The 27088-nt window shown below is 34.8% G+C and overlaps 1 protein-coding gene across 4 annotated transcripts in view; it reads right to left on the reverse strand.

The window, feature by feature from the left end:
• The window catches only part of Slit2 (slit guidance ligand 2), a 332041-nt gene that overhangs the window by 43485 nt on the left and 261468 nt on the right, over positions 1-27088 (reverse strand). For all 4 annotated transcript variants that reach the window (XM_026402876.2, XM_026402858.2, XM_026402870.2 and 1 more), the window contains 10 exons: positions 25218-25292; positions 23535-23678; positions 19972-20115; positions 18252-18418; positions 17247-17379; positions 14044-14112; positions 11639-11710; positions 11100-11171; positions 9449-9520; positions 6543-6706 (listed from right to left, as the gene is read on the reverse strand). In XM_026402876.2, coding sequence (XP_026258661.1) covers positions 6543-6706; positions 9449-9520; positions 11100-11171; positions 11639-11710; positions 14044-14112; positions 17247-17379; positions 18252-18418; positions 19972-20115; positions 23535-23678; positions 25218-25292 — 1112 coding nt within the window. The remainder of the gene's footprint in view (positions 1-6542; positions 6707-9448; positions 9521-11099; positions 11172-11638; positions 11711-14043; positions 14113-17246; positions 17380-18251; positions 18419-19971; positions 20116-23534; positions 23679-25217; positions 25293-27088) is intronic.

Consider the following 27088-nt stretch of genomic DNA (forward strand, 5'->3'; position numbering starts at 1 on the left):
CATCCCCCAGAAACATGAATCCAACAACATAATTCTCTAGCTTTGCCCTTAGTGCAGTCTGATGTAGAACAAAGACAAAAAGACATATGTAGAGAATATTTGATGTTGGTCATAATGAGCCAAAAGGAGACTTTTATTCAAGACCAGTGAGTCTATGTTTCACTTGCATTTCTTAAGCACTGCATTTCTTAAGCATTAACAGCAGAGATATATTTGTTAACATTCCATTGTTATTTATCAAATAATTATTGAGGATCTACTTTTTGCCAGGCACCAGGTTATGTTTGGGAGGATCAAGGCCAAAAAAATGCCTGAGTTCCTGGAAAAACTTACTGTTCAGCAGTCAAGACACACATGTATCAATTAGAGAAAGAATGTGGGAAATGAGAAGGCAATCTTACAATACGTGTTTTTAGATTCTACAGACCATTAAGGCAAAGGAATCCACAAAGTGAATGGAAAGATGCGTTTGAAGTTCATAATGAAAGTCATGGCTAGATAGTTGAGCAACAGACTGAATTCAATCAAGAATGTAATAGGGCCAAGGACAGAATTACACGTGTCTACATTAAAGACTGTGTTAAAAAGGAGATGTTGGCAATCGGAACAAAGAAAGAGAAAACTATAATGTATATAAAGGAGCTGTAGCCACCATTGCCTAAAATGAAGAGAGAGCCAATGGTAACTGAAAAGAAGCCATTGAACTTAGAAACATGGAAGTTGTTGGTGTCCTCATAATAGTTTCAGTTGAGAGATACAGATGGGCACCAGATGATGGGGGTTAAAATTCTGTGAATTTGCATTGCATAAAAGGTTACATGTGACTCCTTTAGGATCACCGGGCTTGATCATTAACTCCGGTTTAAATGTGATCTTAGACCAATAAATGAACTTCTTATGTTTAAACATAAAAGAACAATACTTATTTTATGGAATTATATCAAAGAGAATATGGATGTGAAATGTTCAAAACTGAATGTATAATTGTTGGTTTTCTTGACCCTATTAAAACAAACGTCAGTTAAAAATTTCCCAGTTCAAAATCTTAAAACATATAATGAAAAATAGTCCCTGTTTATTTTTTAAAGAGTGGTGCTTTTGATATATAACTATATAACTATATACTTTTGATAGATAATTATATATAGTATATATATAATTATATACTATATATAATCTGAATTTAGCTAATGTATACATTATAATCCCCCCAAAATAATGCTATTTAAAAATTAAAACAATATATTAGTGATCCTAAATCTGAAACTGTAAAATTCTAAATAATGTTTCAAAATAGTGAATTTCCCATTATTTATAGTTTGGGGTAAATTAGTTAATCATCTTCATACTTAGTTAATAACTAAAGATAATATCAATCAACAATTTTGAGACACAAACAAAGTTTGTAAAAAATCCCCCTAAAAGGAAGAAGTTGCCCTTGCAAAAAATTAGTAGTATTTCAATGTTGTTGCTGAGGGGTGGTCAAATTTCTACTAGGAGTTCCCAAATCTACAGAATTCTTTTTTTTTTTATTATTGGTTGTTCACAACATTACAAAGCTCTTGGCATATCATATTTCATACATTAGAATCAAGTGGGTTATGAACTCCCATTTTTACCCCAAATTGTATATAATTAGGACAAGAGATCAGCCAGTGGGTGGCAAAATGTTAATTATTTTAGGATTTCAAAAGTTTCCAGGTTCTTGACACTCAAGCTGACTCCTACAAATAAAGTAATTACATTTTTTAGCAGCGTTTCTGTGTGTTTATTCGATCCCATGGCTGTCAGACACCTGTCTACCTGGGTCTCCACCTCTGTTCCATTTCTAATTTCACTTCTACTTGGCTTCCTGTGACAATGTCCTGATGGCTTCATGGACACAGCAATGTCACTACCATTTCATAGTTGTGTGGTTCAAGTAGATATCACTAATATCTAATATGTATTTCTATCACCAAAATTCCAAATTATTTTAGAATTATCTACTTAAACATATATACTAATAAAATATAAACTCCAAGAAGATAGAGGTTTATATTCTATGTTGCATAATGCTGTATTCTTACAACCTCAGAACTGTGTTTGGCATATAGTAGGAACTGTAATATTTATTAAATGAATGAAGGTATATATCATTAATTTCAAATAGAATGCTCACTCCTAAGCATGCTTAAGTGTTCAAGAAATGTTTATAAATGAAAAACAAACAAACAAACAAAACCACCTGGAGTTTAGTTAAAGTGTAGCTAAATCATCCTAAACTAGGAGTCTTAACAGGAATATTGGAAATTAGCAAATTTCAAGTTGCATGATAATTTTGTTAATGAAAATCAGGAGAGACAAAAACTTCTATTTTCTTATAGAATGACCGATCGCTCTAATGTCATCTGAAGGTGAAGAGAAGAGGTGGTCATCTGGGATACAGAGGTAATGACCACCTATTTTTCCACTCAAGAATGTTCTTGTCTGGGTATTAATTAAATATGCTCTGATCATCTGTTTCATTCTGTTCCTTATTTTTGTTGTATATCAAAAAATATGGCATTGTACAATAAAGAAAATACTCTGAAAAACTGAATAAGTTCTTATTGAAATAATTCCTCAAAATAATTGCATAGATTTTTATTGCAGAATAAAATGACTATTTTAAAATTTAGTTTTATAAACTTGGCTTCAAATAAAGAATATTATCTTTATGCTGTGATTTAAAATTATATGCTGACAAACCTTAATATTGGGAGATTTTGTACTTACATGCATTCCATGAATAAAATAAAAAAGATTCACACTGCTCTAACAATAGGAAAATTAAATTAAAATATGAAAACATTCTTTTACAAAATAGATAAAGGAACATCACTTTATTGCTCTCAAGTTCCTAAAGCATGCATGTTCAACAGCACAGGACTCAGGAGATATCCTTGAGTGAATTATTTTGATTAACAGATTTGAATACCTTGTGTTCTACTAACCCATTTCTTATAAGTAAATATTTCTAGCAAACCTCTGAGAATAGTTCATAATTTTCATTTTCTCAGTATGTTTCCATAGTAGGCATCAATCTTATTGAGACTGATACATTGTTCTGAACATATTTTTTATAGAAAATTACAAAGTAAATTTCAACAACATGCTCTGAGTCAGAGATTCAGGGTTCAAAGTCTGTCTTCCTTTACTCAGATTTTGATATATTATTAGTCACCCTACATGCAATATTTTCCTCTCTAAAATGGGGAAATGACAGTTCTCACATAGGAATAATGTCAAGATTAAATGATAAAAATGTAGGTAACGTGCTCAGCATAATGCTATAACTGAGAAAGGAAGTGATCATTTATTATTAGTATCAGTAGTGATAGCAGTAGTAATATTGGCAAAGATCCAGTCTAAATTGTCATAATTCTTGAGCTAGCAGAGAAATAATAAGAAAAGGAAATTTCACAATATTTTGACAAATGTTGAGACAAATGCAAAAAAACATTCTGAGTTTCAGTGCTTGCTATCACTCTAAAATTATATTAAGGTATAGAAAATTGAATTAAATTCTTGTCTGCTAAATGCAATTGCATGACATGTGTTGAGTTTTGAATGTTTGCACTGTTGCAAACTGTCCTGTATCCATGCTTTTAGCTATTTAAGGGATAACTTCAAATATGCATAATTTATTGATTTGGTAATATAGTGAATATTAAACTAATCTGCCAAAGTTCAGCTGAGAGACCTAGGACTTTCTATTATCTGTCAATTAACAAATCCCAGCTCTGTTTCCTGGGGGCACTGAAACAGGTACAAAACTTTCCCACAATGCAGCTCTGCTCCTGCAGTTCTGCCCACCAGGTGCACCATCCTCACAATGGTCTATCTGTCCCAACTACTGGTTTAGACATCTTTGCATCATGAAATGTTCTACAGCCTGGACATTACCATGATTTCTTCCTTTGAGCTTTTACAGCAATTACTACTATAATTTGGTAGCCATGAGTCATACGCGGATAGTTAAGTTTAGATTTAAATGAAATGAAAACTTCAATTCTCCAATCACATTAGCCACATGCTAATTTTCTCAATAACCACATGTGGCTGGGGGCTACCATACTAGCTAGTGCAGATGGAGAACATTTTCATATCTGCAGAAAGTTGTAGTGAATAGTACAGATAAGAATTTATCTTCTGCAAGCCTATTTCCATTCAGGCTATACTAAGTATGTGAGATGCTACAGTCATGAAATGAAGAACGAAAAGGTCAAATAAATTAAATAAACCTTTAGTTAAATTTGCATATATATATATATTAAGCATGTACTGAATTTCTGAGATCATTTAATAAATTAATGCAAACTATAATGTTCCAGGGTGGACTATAAGTATATAGCTCTTCAAAATTGTGTTATAACATCCCCCAACTCATCCCACAAAAATAACAACAGAAACATCTCCAGGGAATTATAAACTTAAGAAAGAATAAGCACCAGCATTCTTCAAAAAGAAATGTGGGTTCACCTGAGCAGAGAGGTGTAACAGAACTAGGTTGCAATTTCTCAACTTCCCCATGTAATCTGCCCCATAATATTCCCTCAAACAAGATTTCATGTTTCACCTTCAATAGTAATTTCTGCCTCACATTGCCAAAGAATGGTATACCTCTCTGTTCACCGGAAACTAACCTTGGCCATTGCCACAAAGAAATATCTGGGATTATGAAAGAACAATTTAAACAGTTCAAAATCATTGTCACTTGTAAAGTTTCTTGCAATAAATGCACCTAACCTCTTAAGAGGCATTGCAATAAGATTTACCTTGCTTTTCATAATGATATTAAAGCATATATAAATAATTATGTCATTTCAATTAATGGTGCACCAGTATTAATGACAACAATTCAATTCAGAGGAAAATGTAAGCATTTATAGACTTTTGATGGTGGGAAACTTAAAAACTTGAAATCATATTGTACCAAAGTGTTAGAATTTTCTGAGGTACTGGGATAGAAATTCAAAGAGAACAAAAGAAGTTCTAGGAAGAAGAACAATAAAATATGTGAATGGTTATCTTTCTTTTATTTTTTTTTTAAACTTAGTTGTGGCACTTACATTCCACCAAATACATTTAAAAAGAACACCCAAAAAGGTTTGTTTTAAAATGCTAACATTTGGAATGTTCTGCAAGTTATGATGGTTTTGCAAACATATTTAGGTATGAAAAAAGCATTAGATGCTAATTTTAAAATGTTAGGTGGGTGTGATTTTTGAAAATTCCTTCTTTATCAATAAACCATTTTTTTGTTGGAGTTCTGAAATGTTGGAATACATGCATCACTAACCTATATTGTGTGTTTACTGTGAGACATGTAACCTGAACATATCAAAACATTTAATCCTATCAAAACCTTTTAAGGTTGATACTGTCATCTTTTCTTACTCATGAGGAAACCGAGGCACAGATTTGTTAAGTGATTAAACTAAGGTTATCTAACTGTTGGGAAATGAAGCCAGGATTTACCCCTGACCAGGCTGAGGTTCAAACTTATGCTGTTATCTACTTATAGCACAATGTTTACTCCCCAAATATTCTTTTCCTGCATAAATGTTCAAGTGTTAAAAAATTATTTTCCCAGCTAGGTTTGCAAGACTTGGAAGTGAATACCATACCATAAACTTCTTCATGTTTCATAATACAAGGATTTAGTTTTAAACATAAAACAAGCTTATTCAATGTTTGCTGACTATAGATTTAGAAGTTTCAAGAATTTTTATCCTCTATATAATAATTTCAAGCAGTCCTCTTAAAACATCTACAATTTGTGAATAATAGCTACCTTCTATCCCATTTTTGGTAAGGAACCTAAGCTCATATATAAGATTGTCAAAAATCAAAATGCATGAAACAAATTTATAGTAGTTGTCTCTAAGACTTGTGATAATGGTTAATCTTATTTCTGTTTCTCATTGTTTGTAGTTTTCGATTTAGAGTTTAAAGTGTTCCTACTTAGATTTGAATTTGTTCACAGATTACTCTTGTAATAATGGAATAAAGTAATATTTGTTATGAAGACACTATTTGGAACTCACAAATACATCAAAGGGAAAAGAACGGAATGCGAAGGATCAAGACATAGGAACATCCACACAGGGAGTCTGTGGCATATGAGGCGGGTCAGAAGGTTTGGCTGACCCCTTGAGGGGTTTCTTCTTACCTGGTATCAGGAAGCCACAGGGCCCTGGCAACCCTAAGAGCAGGGCACATGCTCAGGCAAGGCAAAAGCAGAACATTGTACTTGTTAGAGACTATGAAAGGAATTTCCAGAAATTGTGCTTCTATCTAAATCCTCTAGAAAACTTAGTCATTTCTGCAATGTATCTGAAAATGCTAGTTCTTTAGCTGGGCATTTGAGTAACAGTTCTTTCTTGTCCAAGAACAGAGATAGAAAAAGTCATCATTTACTGGGCTTATCAACTGGAACTTAGAAGTCTAGCTGAATTTTTGTTTTTGAATTAAAAGTGATTTAAAAAAAAAGATGTGCAAATATTTAAAAACCATACCTTGACATGTAAATTTTTTGGAGGGAGTTGTGAGTAACAGTTTATCCGCCATTTCTCCAGGACCAGCACAGCGAGCAATTCCAGGTTCCTTATACTCCGACTTCACCCAGTCGGAGAGCCACTGCATGTTACAATCACAGTAAAGAGGGTTGGCTCCAATTGCTCTGGAAAAACAACACCACAAAAGCACACACACACACACAGTATGGAAGCATTGTTATTTCCTAAGGGAACAGAATTCAAAGTGATGCTCAGTAGAAAATCCCAATAGCTTTATTGATGATAACACTTTAGAATAAAATGGAGACTTTGGGGAGTTCCCAAATTTCCTGAACCATGAGCATCTGGGGGATTTAGTGAGTTGTCACTAATGTTAACACTTACCTGAGCTTCGCAAAGTCTCCCATACTTTCAGAGACAAGGTTGATGTTGGATATAAGTACACTCTAAAGGCATCCTGCATTTACTAATTATTTACTATGAACTCAAATCCCTATGAAAGGTTCCAAGGACTCAATGAATGAATAAGGCATCATTCTTAACTCCAAAGAACTCCTTGTGCTGAGGAGATGAGCAAATAGTCAGGCACAAATAATTTTCATTTGAAAATTATTTATCACTGCTATTGTAGAAGTATTCTCAAGAAGCCTACAAACAGAGACTACTATTTTTTTTTGGGGGGGGAGCTAATGGTTTGAGACAGTCTAACCTACTTGAGACAGATGGAGTTAAGTAGATGGGAAAGGTTGGAAGGATAATTCAGGTGAGGGTAAGTGTCAACACACAGAGGTACTAAATGGCATGAAATAATCAAGATACATAAAGCTAGTCTAACAGAGCTGGATTGGACCATCTGTCATTTCACAAAGTCTTTCATTTTAGGACTTTGGTTCTGACTCACATCAGGAGTTGTAGTGATAGAAAAGTAATTAAGATAATAGCTGATTTTTATTACACTATACTGTCTATGGGAGCTGGGTTATGCCATCTGTACCAACTACACCATCTTATTTTAAGTGGTAATTTCTATTAAGTCAATAACATTGGAATTACTTCACAGGTTAAGAAACTGAGTGAAAAGTTAATTAATTTGTTCACAGTTTTGCGAAACTTGGGCACAAGTAGAAGATACATAAAGCAGCATTTAAAAACTGATTAATTCTGATTTACAATTAATTTCTGATTATTGATATTTCTAGGTCTGGAGTTCAAGCATATTGATCTTATTCTTTTTGTCAGACTCTCCAGGACATACTTAAAATCATCTTTTATATTATAGCAATTTTAATGCCTGACTTCAACTAAGAATTGGAATATAGTAACTCTTTTCTTCCTATATATGTCAGATGCAAGTCCTTCTAAATTAAAAATGAGCAAAATCATGTTTTTGAACCATTTCATCTCATTTTCACTGACATTCACCAAATTCTTGCTATGACAGGAGACGAAGCGGGAAAAGGGAATGGAGCAGAGGTTTTTATGATCTCAGCCACAAAAGACAAATGCATGAATGAAATACAAGAGAGGATAGGGCACATGACAGAGAAGGCTCAAACTGCACTCCTTGTGGGAGGGAGAGGCTCACACAAAGACAAGGCTCTGCTCAGCTCAAGCAGCACACTGCCTGTGTAGCTATTTTTGATTCATGACCCTAACTCCAGCAGCAATGTCCACTTTCCCCTTTTTGATGTGTTCTCTGCCACACTGGGTGGCAATCCTATCCCCTGAGCTAAGGGATTCATTCATTATATCTCATGCAGATGGAAACCACGGAGTTTGTGATACTGACTTTGAGGTAGGTCTGAGGGCTTAAAGATTAAAAAAAATAAAAATAAAAATAATTTGGAGGTTTTGCCTCCTGGTACCTAGTAGTCCAGTGGAAGGAATATGAACAGTAGAGAGCAGTCTGACAGATGGATTAAAAACTCACACTGATAACAGCCCCATAAGAGCAAAAAAAATTATTGACTATTGGATCCTACTCTCCAAACATCCCTCTTTCCCAGTTTTCTAACTTTCTAATCTTATTGAAATTTTGGAGATTTGGAGGGTAGTGCAAAGCTATGGGGGGAACATGGTAGGCGAACTTCTAAGGAATTGAGGCCCAATTGACATCCATATTTAGATGGGAGTAGGTTGACTCACCAGGTGATATCAAATTCAACATCATCAAAGGACTTTCTGGAACCTTGCAGTGATCCCTGCACTTCTTAAATTTGTCAAGTTATTATACCCAGTAAAAATAGAACACTGGAATTCTACACAAATGAGTTTTGTGAACCCTAGTTATCACATATATTTTAATTGCTTTACTCTGCTTTCAAGAAACATGGACCTAAATATGGGCTGTTATGAATGTTAGCACAAAGAACAATTCAATATTAACATGGTTATTTACCACTACCTGATTATAAAGTCAGTTTGAACCATGCCGACTTATTTATTTATTTATTTATCTATTTATTTTTTTGGCATGATGCCATATTAAAAGCTAGGTAAAAAATGAGTTCAGTTTGGACAAACTAGGGAAGGCTTTTTGGAAGATGTAATGCTTGGGATGTGACTCAGAATAGTAGGGTTGGACCAGGGCAAGTTCAAGGGAAGCTAATACTCTAGAATCAGAAAGCAAAGGGAAGAGAAAAAAGGCTCCTTGGGTTAGAGAGCCATGTCTGTAGAACACACACTTTAGGTAGCAAAGAAAACTCAACTAATTGAGGGTAAAAACCAAGGGTAAATTAAAGCTGTCTTGTAGTGGGCATCATATCCAGGTTGCAAATCTTTACATTTTCTTTAAAGATGAAACCAGTCACATTTTACAATGTTTTGATAAAAGTAGCGGTAAGAGGGCTGTTCCAAACTCAGGGGTAGTCTGAACCTTCACCCAAATTCATGAACTAGGTACTCACAAGTGTGATAATGCTGAAAGATCATTGAAAGCACCTTCAGGCACAACAGAAATGTCATTTCCATGTAGAGAACTGAAAGCAAGAGAAATTAAGATTAAATTTCCCACATTTCAGAAAGTTCAGATCCATGAATGTATGAGGCTTTGGTTTATAATAAGCATTTTAGCTTGTTGAAAAAAATAGATTATCCTGCAACTGAATATCCATTTGGAAAAGCAAAGGTGGTTTCTACCTTACATCTTCTACACATTATAAATCCCAGATTGAAGACTTAAGCATACAAATAAAACTAACACCGCTTTAAAACAAAGCACACTCCATTATACAATCATGGGACATGAAAGGCTTTCAAAAAAATGATATATACCCAAAACCGGAAAGAAAATGAATAGCAAATTTTTATAATATAAAAATACATCCCTGAGGTAAAAGATTCCATTTATAAAACAGAATGGGAAACATTTGCAAAATTATCAGATGCAAGGTTAATTCCTTTATAAAAAGACCTAAAAAGTACAGTCTAAGTAGTAAGTACATAATGACATCTACATTAATACTGAAAAAACAAAGTACCTAGTGGGAAATGGGGGAATGATATGATCAGGCTTCATTAGAATAAGAAGCAGAAATTCTCAGTAAGCAAACAGAATATACTCAAATGCTTTAGTAATTAGAAATGCAAATTGAAACAGGAATGGAAAACAATTTTCAATCTGTCACATAGAGAAAAATAAAAGGATTAATAGTATTCAGTGTTTGCAAGAGTGCTTAGAATAAGGTACTCTACTAAGCAGTTGATGAAAACATAAATTTGTAAATCAAGATAATCTTGCATTGCAGACAGTTTGACAGTTACTTTTGATATTTTCTCTAACTACCTGACAGCACCTTCCCATCCTAAGTCATTGCTAAAATGCCACAATGCCTGCACCAAGGTGAATGCACAGAATGTTCACCAGAGTATTGTATAGAATAATGAAAATTCACAATTAAACCAAATGATAGTGAAGATGATGATGATTACCTAGGTTATGTTTCCTCAACCTATGGAATACTCAGTCCTAGTTAAACAGTCGAGTAATCTCTAGGTATTATAGAATAGAAACATTCTAAAGCACATGTTACATAAAAATAGCTAATGGCAGAACAAGAAAAGATCCTCTTTATGACTTTTAAAAGTTATATAGCTGTGGGGAGAAATATAATAAGACATAAAAACAAATGTTTATAAAGAAAGACCAGATGGGCACCTCAAGCTGTTTTAACTGTTAATTATGAGGAAGGGGAGTGGGAGTGATGTTTTATTTTATATAAAGTACATTTTTGTAGTAAAAAAATGTATTCATGCACTATGAGATTTCTAAATAAAATAAGTTTATTGCTTCAGAAATTAATTGGAGCTATATAAAATGCCCATTTTAATGTTATTTCTTATCAAGCAAATGGCTATGTAGCAACAAGTATTACAAAAGAGAAATCCATGCCGTTCCCATCAAAGGTATAGAAATTTTTCTTTCCAAACTTATGGTGAATCCTAATGCATCTATCCTGACATAGCCAAGTATCAATAAAACAGTAAAACTCATTAAAAAGACAGCTCAAAACTCAGACCATAGGGTAGAGAGGTATTTGTTGAAGCCAGGATACTTACAGTAACCTAAGAGACTTCAGTCCATCGAAGGTTCGCGAAGGAATACATCTCAGACGGTTGTAACTGAGAATTCTGAAAGTATACATAAGCCTTTTTACTTTATCCAGAAATCCAATAATGCCCCAATGTCATATTTTAAATAAAGCAGTTAAGAAATTAATTCTTTGAGTATTTTATAAATCGAGGATATTTACACATGATATACATTATCTTTGTGTTGTCTCTCTAACATGACCTCAAATACTTCCCTCTGCCTGCCCTTCCCTCAACCATTATCTCCCTAAGATCATTCCAGAGGCTAGTGGTAAGGATCCCCACAACCCTCCCACAAGCATGCTAAATTACTCTTTTTTTTCCCCTGAGACCCCAACATTTTCTGTAAAATCTGCTCTTGTTTGAGGCTTGGCCTGTTTCTCCGAATGAAATTGATATTCCTTGAGTACAGAGATGCTTTCCATTCACGAGGATGGCCAGCATGGGGTAAATGTATTTTTGTCCCATGACATAATGAATACACAGTACCACACTTTCACACTCACAGGGTGAGAAGCTGGGTCATGTTGCTGAAGCTTTGATTGGAAAGGGTGCTTATTCTGTTGTTACTTAAGTCTCTAAAGGAAAAAAAAAATAAAAAATACACAGAGTCTTATGAACCAAGATAGAAATATTATTGATCTTAGACAACAGGCTCTGCCTGTTAATAGTCATACCAGTATTGTTAGCATTTTAATACTATCTGAAAATCATAAAACACTGGATTACTCTCTGGGGTAAATTACAACGTTATTTATATTTATTCGCATCCTGTACTGTTCAAATCAGTTGTGAATATATTTTGTGTCAGCCAATGAAGCATGAGCACAATGGCCAGTCTCATTTGGTACAGAAGCTTGAGAAGGAGTTTTTCCCACATTCCTCTGCGACTGTTTCCATAGACTTGGGCTGTTCTCTTCTACAGAGAGCTTTCTTGGAGGTGACACACAAGAGACGTACCTTACCAGTGAAGAATAAACCTTTGATCTTGAAAGTCCCATCAGATACACATACTACATCCTCACACATGTTCACTGATACAGATATTCAAATCTGATAACTAAAAGGACCCTAACTTCATCACATTCACAATATCATCATTAAAAACACCTGTGCTTCTGCTCTTATCTAAGTCACACATTAGTCCTCAATAAATATTTATTTAATGAATTATAAGTAAAAGAGAGATGCTAAATTTTTACCAGTGATAAATGGCTATTTATAAGTATAGTTGGTACTATGCATCATAACTTATATGAATTTAATTTTATTCTCATTACATATTTATCTTTATTTATATATTCACTATATATCTAAACATTATGTGCATGCACTATTTTTTTTTCTGAAGCAAAATCCAAAACATGAAAAAATGGAAGATTCAGAAAAAAGGAGGATGAACTTTTCCTTTGTTAAAATATATAAATATCAATAAAATTCTGATATTGGATTTGACTTATATAATTTGAAAATGGTAGGAATCTTATAGGAGCCTCATACTCTGTATTTTCAGCTGCTTAAATACCACGCCTAAATTTAAAAACAAATGTATCTAATTTAGCAAAAGATATTTGTATAATCAGTCACTGGTAAAGCCATTTCTGGGTTCATAAATCTTATTTCTCATTTCTAACTAGTTTAAAATAATTACATGCTGTCCCTCAAATGATCCGAATCTAGTAAAGTGATCCTTTGGAAATTGAAGCAAGTTTACTTTTTTTTTTTTTTTAAATAGAATAAAACACATGCAACTGGTTCTTGCTTTCAAATAAATAACTAGAAACAGAACAGGGCACATTAGAAGATGGTCTTTGATCTTTAACCATTTGTCATTGATATAGTCTATAGTACATTTAGAATGTTTGATTTTGCATATTTTATAAAAAACTGAAAGAGATGTTCTGCATGTTAACTCACCTCAGTGTATCTAGATAAAGTCTACACTGGGATATGCAATGTTTTCTGCTCTTATAGATTCCTAGAAGTCACTAATTAGTAATAAACCTTCTTATTCCAGGAACACTAGCAGTCTTCCTCTGAAACTAGCTTTTATACTTGAAAATGAAATAGACTTGAACTAATAAGGTTTTTTCCACTAACAACTATTATCTTTCTTGCTGATTTTTCTGTGCTCCGAAAAACTCTATCCATTACCAAAAAGGCTACTACTCTAAAATGTGACATTATACAAGATTGTATATATTATAATATATATTGTGCATATAACCAGATCAAAATGATTATATATTTAAATATCTTCTTACGTTTATAATTATAGTTAGAAAAATTGTTTACATTAATGAATGAAAGACATTACTTTTGGAGGACAGCAAACTAAATTTAAAAAAACTTTAATATTTTGAAATTTATTCTTAGAATCTCAGTATCTATCTTTGTTTAGTTTTCTTAAATCTTACATAAATATATATGGGTTTTATAAATTAAATTTTAATACTTTTAACCCATAACTTACTTTACAATGCTTTACATAAGAAACTTAAACCTAATAAACTAAATTTATAATGTATTTTCATTAAAGTTATTATGTACCATCTTTTGCTCAAAGTCAAGACTAAAGACATTGTTTTACTTCTTTTTCTTTCAACTTGTCTTATAAAAAAGCCATTACTATAAAAGAAGTATTCAGTTTTACTGTTTCTATAATATTTTGACTATATTTTATTGTGTTCATGCTTCTTTGAATAGAAGGGAAAATTCTTCCAAGACATTCTATTTCTTGATTTATATTCAATGAAGATGTAGCTAGTGACCCAGGACCACAATGATCCAGGAGGAGGGAAGCAGCTAACTGTAAACAATTTATGTTATCTGAAAGGTTCACTGAATCTTCTACCCATCCCCACTTTTATAAAATAGAATAAGTTAAAGATGGAGAAATTATGTTACTTACATAAGTGTTAAATGTTTGTAGTTAGAGAGTTCCTTGGGAACCAGTGTAAATTGATTCCCATCCAGATATCTACAAACAAAGACAAAATATTACCTTCTTATAAAGTAACAGGTGTGAATTATAAAATAAGTGAAGGGTATTTTAACCGAGGTAAGGAACCATTTGGCAGTCTTTTTCCCTTAATATGTTGTACCCTATTCTGGAATCATTATCGAAGAGAAGTAAGTAGAAAAAAACCACAGTTGTCCAATCTAACAGAATTCTCTGTGGATCATTTTAGGCTAAATCATAAAACCAAGAACAACTTGTGCACCCAGTGCTTTGTGGCTAATCTAGCAAAGAAGGTGAGCATCCAATCAAGAGTTGGTAATAAGGTTCATGCAGTGCATTATATTTTAATTGGCCTCCAGTTTACTTTCATTTATGTGGCAACAATGCCATGAAATTCAGCAACTAGTAACAAAACCCAGCTGCTGTGGCCAATATTACATTCTTCACTGCCTACTTATATATTAACGCACTTAAACACGTGCAAATAAAATGGGCAGTTTTAAGGAACTATTTGAGTATTTGGAATTAATCATGCTTAAATTAGAAATATTTTTAGAATAGTTTTTAATACTATATATTTGCTTATTGATAATAATTTAGGTTTCTTAGAATATTGTGACACTGATTCAGTATACAAATATAGCAAATATATCTGAAAGTACTAGAGAAGTAATCAAATGTAAGTACATTTTCTCTTTCTTGTTAGAGTCAGAAGAAGAATCAGAAAATAGGCTTTCAGTTAAATGACAAGACACAAACATAAAATAATGCAGAAGTTATAACTATGATATCACAAAAAGAAAAGTACATTTCATCTCCTCCTTTCCTAGAATTAAGATGGTGGAGGGTACAGTTGACTTCTACCAACTTGGGCCACTTGGCCATGATTCTGTCACATCAGGAAAGTGGCCTTCCTATCCAGTGTAGTAGCCAGTCTTGAGATTCCATTTAAAAGTTGGAATTTTCCTGGATATACAATTTGAGAAGTTGCCTATGCTACCAATCCATTTTTAATATTTTAAAATGAAAACATTTATATAAAAGGGATGAGCTGTCTAAACATGTAATGAATGTGTGATTCACAGTTGGAACATGTTATGCCTCCTGATACTTGCTCAAATGACTTCATATTTTTGACTCCTTCCTGTCTTTTAGCTAAGTTTTCCTTGTGTCCACTAGAGGGAAGCATCGTTCCATTTACTTCAGCATGCTGCTTTTACTCCAGGAAATGTCACAGCAGGACAAAAGGACTCAGAATGTGAAAGTTTACATGTAAACAATCTAAGGAGAAGTTAAATGGAACTGATTAAAAGTGATGGATAACATTTGTTCAGGCCTGTCCACCAATATATACTTATTTTGCCAAGTTATTTAACAATTTAATAAAATAGACATATGAGCGATTTCTAATATATGCATATCTGTTATTAGAATGAAGGGTCTTGCTGACTTGGCGAAGTTCTAAGGAGAAGCTCTCTGGGAGGTAAAAGCTGAATTCTAAGAGGTGAGTTAATATTCTCATCTCAATAACCAGCTTTGTCTAGAGAAAAAATACCACTTTTTAATAATTTGTTCACTTTTTAATAATACTGGTTCACAGTTCCGTAAGGATAAAAATAAAACAGAGGCAAAATGGCTCAATTGGAGTTATATCAAACAGACTGAAGATTCAACTTATGGCAGAAACATAGATAGTATAGACAGGGTGAATCAAGCAGGTTTTCAATGGAGCTTGATATAGAAATTAAAGAATGTCTGAAACCATTTGATGGGATGGAGGCCAAAGGCCATTTAAAATTGTCTAAAGAAAGATTTAGCATCAAAAGTGATCTGAGTGTTATGCTCCTCTCTGGACTATTCCTAAAATCGAGGCTTTGTGTACAGAACACTGTATAGGCATGTAGCCTCCACCCGCCCCAGAGGGAGGTCTATGGGGCCCATGTGGTCTTTAGAAATAAAAACATACTAAAACAAGGATGAAGTATTTAATTACACATATATAAAGCAGTGCTTACAGCTAATTAACTACTGTGATGGGTAGTAAAAGAACACTCGACAGCAGTTCAAAGATAAAAGGGATGTTGTGAGCACATGTGCTCAAATCGTGCCTGTGTTCTCTAAATGTGCCACTCAAGACCAAAATAGAATCCGTGAACAGGACATGATTCGAAAATAAGTTCCTTCTTTATGTTGTACGTTTCCAAAAGCTTATCAGAGCTGCCCATTTGTAATGCTCACATGCCTCTGCATGAATTTACAGGTACGGTTCAACACTAATTACATGTACATTTAAATCATTACTGGTTCACAGTTCCGTAAGGATAAAAATAAAACAGAGGCAAAATGGCTCATTTGGATTTATATCAAGCATTTGCACACCAAATTTTAGTTTAGAGATAAAAAAATTGGAATGAAGGGAGCAGGCAGGCATCATTATTCCAGCAGCACAGTCCCTGGTTTATTCTATTCTGCATATGCAGCAAGGATGCAGCCAGGCAAGTATGGGCAGAAAGTCTGAAGTAGGAAGGTCTAGGTATGCGGAAATTAGACATGTAATTTGTATTTATATATTGATTATGGAAATGTCAGGGATAACTGGCCTTGCATCCTTTAGGATCTAACAGTCTTTGATTTAGGAACAAAACATCAAATGCCTCTTTTTATGGGCAAAAGTTATGCCTGTTACTGCTACCTCTCAGATAATTATTTATCTTACATGTGAGATGCTGTTGCAGGGGTTATACAGGTGAAGAAGAATTAACCATATGGAATATCCTAGACACTGTAAATAAATTAACTTTAAGCATTTCCAAAAGTGCATTCAATGCAACATTTCTCCTGTAAAATGCTTAATGTATAAGGGATATAGGGCTGGATAAATGTGGGAGTTACCCAATATTTTACCATTCTCACTTGGAGCTTAATGCTGAACCTCAGCATAATAAAGGCACTGAGAAATCCTACTGTGGAAAAGGGAAAACACATCCAACCAGCAATTCCCAATTACAGGTTTACAGTTTTGCATGATAATTATTAACCGTTTTTAGAATATAATTTGCAAACAGGATTCTAAAGATTCTTGTTTGATCTTCATTTTCCTTGGTGTGTAAATCATTAATTGTGAGGGAAAGGGAAAGATGGGTGCTACTTACAACTCTGTGACATCTCTTGGAATACCTTTGGGCAAGACCTTCAAGCCCTTGTTGCTACATCGGACCACTGTATCCAAGCAAGTACATTCCGTAGGACAGCGAGAGAGTGGGGAACAGCTGTTGTCATCATTTCCTAAATGAACAGAGGAAAGAGCCAGATTTGTGGTTCTGAAGGCCTAAAAGGGCTTTTATGCCATTCAATTGACAAACGCAAGGGTCTGGAGTCATATGATCACTTATGTATAGAGCAATAACTATTTACAAATTGATACCACACATTCTATATGCCATTGTGTTTAGATTGCCTAGGGCAGAAGTTCAGAAAATAGCTCACAATTTGTATTACTAATATAACCATATTTGTTCAGCTATTTGGACTTTATTTTTACAATTAGGGCATATAAATGGACTGAGTTATGGAAAAAACTATACATAGACATTTCTGAAGAGACATAACGGGGCAGCTTAACTTAAAATGATAAGGAAAAACTGCATGGGTTCCTCACTTTGAAATACAGAGCTCAAATTAGTTCTCTGTTCACTGGTAATAATAATAGAATCTGCTCTCCCTACCTTAAGTGCTATTACAAGAATCAATTGCAATGATAGAGCATTAAAAGTGAAAACTATTACTTTTGTCAGATTTACGAGAACTTCTACTTTATAAGTCAATTGCTTTTCTCATTTGAAAATGGTAGTTCCTAAAAGAGATGCCAAGGATAATAAAGAAAAAGTTAAAATGAAGCTATATAAATAGTATCAATCACAAGTTGGAAAGTAGAAAATCTTCTAAAACACTCAGAAACTCACATCAAGAGAACTCGGATGTGAGAGGGCAAATCTGAGAAAAGAAGTATCCTGCTGCCAAAACAAAATAAACAACAAGCAAAGCAAAAGATGCACAGTCGTCACATGTTGCAGAGCCACAGTCTGCTGCACATTCAGGCACTGGTGCATGGATGGGCATGGGAATGCCTGGGACCAAAGATGGCAAGAGTCTCTTACCATCATCACAAGTGAAGTCCTGAATGGCCACGTCCTGAATGGGGATTTCTTTGAGGAAGTATGGTTTCTGGCACCGAGGATTTCCAGTTACAATTCTTTTCTTCCTGAGCCACTCTCCCAACCAAGCCAGGTAGCAGTTACAGTTAAAAGGATTGGCCAAGAGGTTTCTAAGCACCATATGCAAAAAATGCACAGTTTAATTTAGGATTTCATTGTCTTCTCAAAACCCCATGCCATAGCTCCCTGCGGGTTTCTGCTGGAACAATTCCTTGTTAGTCTTGTTTTCACATCCCCCATTCACTCACAATACCATTCGACATATGCTATGTATATTTTTACTTAAATATTTATGTCTAAAATTTAAACAATAACAACACTTGCAGAAAAGAGAATTCTTCAAATAATTTTCATGTATAAAAGAGAGTGAAGGCAGCAATTTGGAGTTTATGCAGTGGATCCTGATAGATATCTCATTTAGAAATAATTTAAACTTGTCAGAAATCTGACTTACTGTCAAACTTCCCTGCACTGATAATGCAGTAATTTAATATAAAGATGAAGGCTGATTACCTTATATTATTGAGTTTAACCTGACAACAGCTATTTCATTAATTTGTCATCTCAAGATTCCCATCTCTTATTTGCTCCAGAGAATAGGTTTCCTATCTAAACTGACAGCTGAGTTGATTAAATGCCAGTTATAAAAATGAATTTACTTCTACAAATCTCAATACTTTTGGCATCTCACCACTTCAGCACAAACCTATTGACAATCCCATTATTTATAAACATGCCATCTTTAATATGCACAAATTAGTCACTCCATGTAAAATGTCGAGTTTTATGTGGAAAAAGGATTAAGTACTTTATTGATGGATGGATGTTTCCCTCAAATGACTTCTTCAGTGATTTGAGGTATGCTAAACATGCTTCCCCATGCCCTCTGTCCTTATTCCCCTCCTATTGAGTTAGGTTAGCATATTTGGAGAACAGCATTTCCAGGAAATCATCAGGTATAATTCATAATTCCTAGCACTGTTTTTCAGACACTGATATACCAAAGGCCTGAAATATATTCTTTGGAGGTTTTTTTTTTTTTTTTTGACATTTTCCAAGTTCTGTGTATAGACCTACAATTTTTTTTTAATTTTCAAACTGTCTACATAAAATATACTCTTACACAGACTCAACCTATTTCTTCAATATTTTCCTAATATTATAGTAAATGTCCTCTAGTGAACAGGTTTTATTGTTGGTCTGGTCATCTTAATGTATCTCTTGTCATCATGAATGATTCTTTTGAGCACAGTTTGTTGGCAATAGCCTATCAATTCTGTTTTTATGAGACGTATACTGAAAATACTTCAATGTGAGAAAAATGAGTGAAAATACTTCAACATGAGAACACTGAGAAAAAAATATAAAATTTCATTTATTTGCAAATGTTGTCAAGTTGCAATATTTTTAAAGTTTAGAAATTAATTTTCATATTCATCCCATTATTAAGAAAAGGACAGAAGATATTGAATGTTTTTAATTTAATGTAATATTTAAAAATAATTAAATTTAACATGAACAAATGTGTCCTTTTTAAATATCTAAGTCCTTGATCACATTTTTATGAAATGTTTAATAATATGCTAAATGCTATTAATAAAAGTAAGAAATATAATACGCTGAGTTGATAACACATAAATAAAGATGCTCTTTTCATACTCACAGAGTAGATAAAGAATGAAGAGTATCGAATGCCCCTGGTGCAATCGTGGTAATCTGATTGTCATATAAAGAAAGCAAACGCACAGAACTGAGTCCTATGAAACTGTCGTTCCCCACACAGCTTATTCGATTACTTCTCAACATCCTGAGGGAAAAAAAGGAGGACATTGTTATGGAGATACGGCATCAGACAATCAATTTTGCCTAATTGAGAATCAAAATAATCTCTCTTTAAAAATATGTAGCATTCATTAGTATTTTTTGAATGTTCTCTTGCCATTAGAAATCGTGATGCACTGAGAACAACCAGCAAGAGTAAAATTTTCAGAGTCATCAATGATTAAATTCATTTGCAAAAGGCAGGTGAGCTTGTCCGGATTTACTATTCCGTGATGAAGGTTGAAATGTTTTCTTTTTGATGCTATAATTATGTTTGCATGATTACATAATGTCCTAATTCACTTACAGCTCTCTGAGTCCTTGAAGCACTGTGATTTGTGTATTCATGGTAGTATGACATTTGAGGTTGAGCAGAAAGGAGGGAGAAAAGAATCAATAGCCATTGCAGATGAGGAACTGAGGGCATCCAGGGACTCAGATAGTGAGTCAATGTCAAACAGTGGCTGGGGAGCCAGACAAGACTGAGTATCCATAATGCTTGCACAGACTGTTTTATTTATGAATATGTGTTCATTGTCTCAAGCTCAGAACTAAAAATGAGGCAAGAGTAACAACCCAGTTGTCCACAATAAAGTTTAAATAGGTTTACCCTGGAAAAACTATGACCATTTATTTTTAGGTATTTTCATTAATAGGATTAACACTGTTGTCATTTCCTCATCACTGCTAAAGACCTAGCTTATTTCAGAAATCTTTACTAAACTATTTATCTGTGGGGCTTCAAAAGGAGACATATTTTTAAAAGTTTTCTAAAAATCCTGGTTGAATATGTATAGTTGCTATAAATCAGATTCAGAATTCCTGTGCAATCAATGAATTCATTAATTTTTCTAAACATAAGTTAATCACTCTACTAGACCACCTCAGAAAATAAGAGAGGCAAAACCAAATGAACAACCAAGAGTTGCCTTAAAATTCCAGATCAACCTCTAATTAATAAGAATTACACACCTTTGCCTTCTGCTATGTCACTGATTATAATAAAGGATGAGGCCTTCCTCATCAAAGCCTTGTCTTAAGTTAAGAAACAAATGCACAATGGAAAAGTATCCCCAGCAGCACTTTACCTTGTCATATAAGAGAAAGCACTTGGTCTTGGTCTTATTCAGAGTCACGGACCCGAGGAGAAGTTGGAAAAAATTTTACTCTCTGTTGCTGGAAAAATCCGTAAGTACACATGTGCACCAAATTTATCCCAAAATGTCAAGGAATTCAAAGATTTGCTGAAATAGGTATATGTATAACGAGTCCTAAAGAGCTGGGAAGTCTAGGATAAATTAGGATGTGTTGTCAAATCTTTAGAGCTCTAAGCTGAAAAAGCCCACAAGCAAGAATAGATTGTTGCAGATAAACCTACTCTAAAATGTTGTGTACTCCAAGTTTGGTGCTAAATGACTCTACTTTGTGCAGCATAGGTGGATTCAGGAAAGAGTCAGTGGGTTCCTGAATCAGGTACTGACATAAGAAGCACAAACACAGCCATAGAAGTAAAATGAAAGAAAAAAGGTGAATTTAGACAGCTCCTCTCAGGGAGAGTCCTGTGAATGTCACTAGACGGAAGAAATACCTTGATAAGCATTTTTTGAGAGGTGTTATGGACTGAATTTTGTCCCCTCAATTTATATTATGAAGCCCTTAGCCCCATATGCAACTGTATTAGAAGAGAGGGTCTTTAGGTTAGTAAATTATTAAGTGCAGTTACGATTGTAGGGCCCTGTTCTGCAAGGACAGAGGAAGAGACAGCAGAACGTTCATGTGTGCTGTTTCCTTCTGCATGAACACAGAGGAAAGGCCATTTGAGGCATAGCAAGAATGGCCCCCTCCACGCAAAGGAAGAGGCTTCACCAGAAATTCACCCTGTCAAACACCTTGATCTTGAACTTCAAGCCTCTAAAAGAATGGGAAACAAATTTTTGCCCCTTAAGGCATCCAATATCCTGTTGTGGTGGCCTGAGTGGACTAAAACAGGGAGAGTTAAGGCCTGTTCCCCATTCTCTCTCCACAGTCCTCCTCTGCCAAGGAGAAGATCCCAGTAACGAGGTAGTCCCTTAACTGTTATCTGAGAAGAAGGCTGCTTCTTATTGCAGGATTTGTGTTTTGCTGAGCTACCTGGAACAGTTTAGGGGAAGGTTAGACACAACCACCTATGGTATATCTTCTTTACCCTTCTTCTATACATTCTTCACTATCTTTTCCAAATACTCACTATCTGAGTGCATATTTGCATGTCATTATGGATGGACTCTAAATAAGCCAATGGGAGAGCTCTGCAGATCACAGGCTGGTCCTGCTGGATGGTCAAGTTCCAGTACATTCCTGAGAAGTTCAAGAAGCACAAATCTGTTCTAGTGCAGAGATCTTTTTTTTTTTTTGGGGGGGGGTCCCATTTGAACTTGGGATGCTACTAAACACATCCCACTGGCTAGGGAAATGGTCTTCCCTGTTTCCTCTGATAAAGAGCTGCAATAGAGTCCCTAGGTGATCAGGTCCAGCCCTCCTGGTTTTACAAGGATCTCAGGGATTAAGGGAGACAGTGAAGTTTGGGCCTCTCTTCACTACAATCACCAAAGCTTCTTGTTACAAATGGTTGCCTTCATTCCCTCCAAAGGTTTTAGTTTGGTTTGTTTCTCTTCCAGTTTTCAGGCCACCACTTTGGTCCAACATAACTTGAAAGACAATGGAAATAGATATGCACTGTAGAAAATTCAAATAACATAAAAGTACTATACTTACTATTCAACCTACTTCCCGTCCTCCCTGACCAACAACCTTTTGGAAACACAAAGGATTGCTTTCTCTCAAATTCTTTGCCCTTGAGAAAACAGACACAACTCTTAGTGCCTTTTCTTTGCCACCAAATGGTAATAGATCCAGCACCAGCCATGTGTCTCTTTCACTAAAATCTTGCAGGGGCAGACACATGTAGTCTCCAGGTAGGCTGTTACAATTCTATAGTTGCCAGGGTTAGTGAGAACTGAATTATTTCAAGTCATTGGACTAAAAAGGAATATAAGGTATTTGAAGACAAGGAAAGAGAATGATTATTTTTGAATCAGAACAGGTAAGCCAGATATGCAGAGGCACTGAAGCAAAGACACATGACTTCAACAAGGAGACAAAGGCTTCCCCTGACAACATACCTACAGCATATTAAGGACAGGAATATTGGAATAAGGGGCAATGTCTGCCTTAACAGAAGATGTGTGTGTGTGTGTGTGTGTGTGTGTGTGTGTGTGTGTAAGAGAGGGGGGAGGAAGAGAGAGAGATGAAACAGAGACTGGGTGGATGGGGGAGGGTAGGCATCTTCTACCCTCCCAGGATTAGGACAAACAATGGATTTCAATCCACTGGTAGTAGAACTACAAGGTGAATCAGACTACTTACAAAGTTTTGAGACTTTCCAATCCCTTGAACATCTTATGCCGAACACTCTCCAAACGGTTACTGGTGAGGAGTATTTCATTTACCCCAGATGCTCCTTCGAAGGCTCCCTCCTCAATATCTGTGATTTTATTGTTGCTAAAGTTGCTAAAAAAAAAATTGTGTAAACCAAGAGTAAATGATTTCTTTCTAACAAAGAGGACACATGCTTGACCATTTTTTTTCCTACTGAACAAAGCCTTGAACAATGTCCAAGCTTTTCCAACACCCAGTACTGCCAGAGTGCTGAAAACCCACCCCTTACCTTATGCATGAAGCCAAAGGGACAGTGACACTAAGACGGAATGTCTATGGCAAAAAATATCAGCCTGATTCATGTCAAAATAATCCCCCCAAATCATCCAGAGTACAAAATTCTTGAGGCTAGGCAATGGGTTATATAATCTCTATGTCTTTTGCAAGGCTCAGTAAGGAATTTTTCATAGAAATATCTCTGATTCAAATTGTTTTGTGAATTAGTGGCTAAAAAAGAGCAACTGAATAGAGAGAAGGAAGATAGGCTAAAACCTTATTTGCATTTACCTTATATCAAAAATGCACTTGGATATGGGTATATTCCCAGTTAAACTTCACATGCAATAATGTGTGGAAACAAAAAGCACTGTCAGTTTATTTTTGAAATCAGATACTACACTGCTTGCCCAGAGAACAAGCACATCCAGTTCAGGGAACATCTTTCTATAGCCTCTTTTTCTTTCTCACTGCTCACTCCAAGAATAGGAATGGCCACCCCCACCCCACCAAAACAAAATAATTTTTTTTGTAACTTATTTTTCTCCCAGAACATTGCTCACAGTAGCTGTTTTATAAATACTTGCTGCCTTGAAGTCATCTTACAGATAAACAAGAAGTATATTTAATATCAGTCAGAAAGAGGGCAATGAAAAAATAACAGAACATTGAGAGGCAGCACAACACGTAGGTGAAGTGCAGGGCAGGACGCTTGGTCAGCTCTGCACTCGCAGTCTCAGGGAGAATGGGCAGGGACACTGTGACCACAAGGATGTCCTGGAAGAACACTTTTCTTCTCCTGCAGCGGTCTCATCTCCTGTGGAGGGTACTTCCTTGTCCTTACCTGTTGGGCCTCTGTCCTGTCCCTCCCTCCCTTTCCTCACTCCTTCCCATGATACACAATGTGTGGAAATTGCTGAGTTTATCAACTTATTTTAAAATATGAGCTGTGGACATGTAACAGATGAGCTATGAAGCCAGTTTGCCAATCATTAATTTCCACTATCTTCTAATGAAAGTTTAATGAAGCAAAAAGTCAAAGAGTTGACATGAATGTGCAGAAAGAGAAGTCACAGCATGGTTTGGGGAACAGTAAAGGAAGTTACAAAATATCACTGAACCCATTTTAATGTGCTTAGATTGCTGGATTCCTGCTGTGGCCACATAACAGACCAGCTGTCTGTGTTCCAGTAAGATGCTAAGGCTTTGGTTGGCATTGTTTGGACACATGGCAAGATTCCTCTCAGAGATTACCCGAAGTTCACATATGGAAATCTGCCTGGATTTTTTTTTTCATATTTTCCAATTTTGAAAGAAATGCAGATAAAACTTCAAAGGAAAGGGAAAACAGAAAGAAACACCTGAGAAATTTAACATGACCAACAAATGACTTACATTTTACGTAACTGAGGAAGTTTCTTAAAGATTCCTGTGGCTTCCAATACTGTGAATTCATTATTATTGAGACGGCTAGGGAAAAAAGACAGGAAGGTTTCATTACCAACACTTAGCAAGGGATTAAATATTAGTCATACTGAATAAAAACAGTATTTAATGATCACTTTAAAATAAAATATAGTAGAAATAACACAGAGGATTTGTGAAAAGTAGTAATATTCTTTTCCAAATTTCACCTGAATTTGAATTATGGAATAAAGCATGTTAAGGAGTGCAAAGTAAGGAAAACCAATAATCAAAACCACCTCTCAGTAACTTCTAGAACAAACTTTTAACTTGTTTTTCATGATTGTCCCTTCCCTTTGTATTTTTTGACATTTTTCCCTAATCACTTGCTCCATATTTTTTTTACTTGCAGCTTTATTGTAATACAATTTACATCCCATAAAGTTCACCCTTTTCTAAGTGCATAGTTCAGTGGTTTTTAGTGTATTCACTAGTTTGATCAACCATCTCTGTCATCTAATTCCAGAAAATTTTCAGCAACCCATAAAGAAACACCATAATCATTACCAGTCCCTCCAAATCTTACCCACCCCAACCCTGCCAACCCCTAGTTTTGGCAAAAATTAACTTCCTGTTTCCATTGATTTTCTTATTTTGGACATTTCATATCAATGGACTCATACAAAATATGGCCTCTTGTGTTTACCTTCTTTTTCTTCGTATGATGTATTATACTTTCATTCATATTGTAGTATATATTATCAGTACTTCATTTTTATGACTGAATAATTGCATAATTGTTGTTATGGTTTGTATGTGAGGTGTCTCCCAAAAGCTCATTTATGAGACAATACATGAAGGTTTATAGGAGAAATTATTGGGTTAAGAGAGCCTTAACCTAATCAGTGAATTAATTCCCTCCTTAACTGAGTGGTAACTGAAGGTAAGGTGTGGCTAGAGGAGGTGGGTCATTGAGGACATGCCTTTGGGGTATGTATTTTGTATATGGCAAGTCGATCTTTCTCTGCTTCCTGATCATTGACCATCATGTGAGCTACTTCTCTCTGCCACACTCTTCTGTCATGATATTCTGCATCATGTGGAGCTCTCAGGAATGGAGCCAGCAAGTGATTATGGTCTGAAACCTCTGAAACTCTGAGCCCTGAAACAAACATTTCCTCTTCTAAAATTGTTCTTGTCAGGCCTTTAAGTCACATCATAGTAAAAGCCAACTAAAACAGACATACTGCATTTATGTATTTATCAGTTGTTGGACATCTGTTATATTCCACTTTTTGGCTATTATGAAAAATGCTAATATGAAGCCTGACATAATGGTTTTATATGAATATCTTTTCAATTCTTTTGAATATGTAGGATAAAATTGTTGGATCAGATGGTAAATATATTTAACATTTGGAGGGTCAGATAAACTGTTTTCCAAAGGGGCGTGCAACCAATGTATGAGGATTCAATTTCCCTGACCTACTATTATCCTTTTTATTGTTTGTTTTATAAGCATTCCAATGAGTGTGAATTGGTATCTCAATGTGGTTTTAATTCTCATTTCTCTGATGACTTATTATGTGGAACATTTTCTCATGTGTTTATTGGCCATTTGCATAACTTCTTTAGAGAAAGATCCATGCAGGTAACTGTGATCATATTTTAATTAGATAATGTAATTTTTAAAATTGCTCAATTTTAAGAGTTCTTCATATATTCTGGATATAAATCCCTCATCAGATGCATGGTTTGCAAGTATTTTCTTCCTAGTAATAAATTTATGTGCATAATTTTTTTAAATTACCAGATTTTAAAATGCACAGAGAAACTTTTGCTAAAGCCTACATTACGGGCTA

This window comes from Urocitellus parryii, chromosome 10 (genome assembly GCF_045843805.1).
Source record: "Urocitellus parryii isolate mUroPar1 chromosome 10, mUroPar1.hap1, whole genome shotgun sequence".
Lineage (NCBI taxonomy): Eukaryota > Metazoa > Chordata > Mammalia > Rodentia > Sciuridae > Urocitellus > Urocitellus parryii.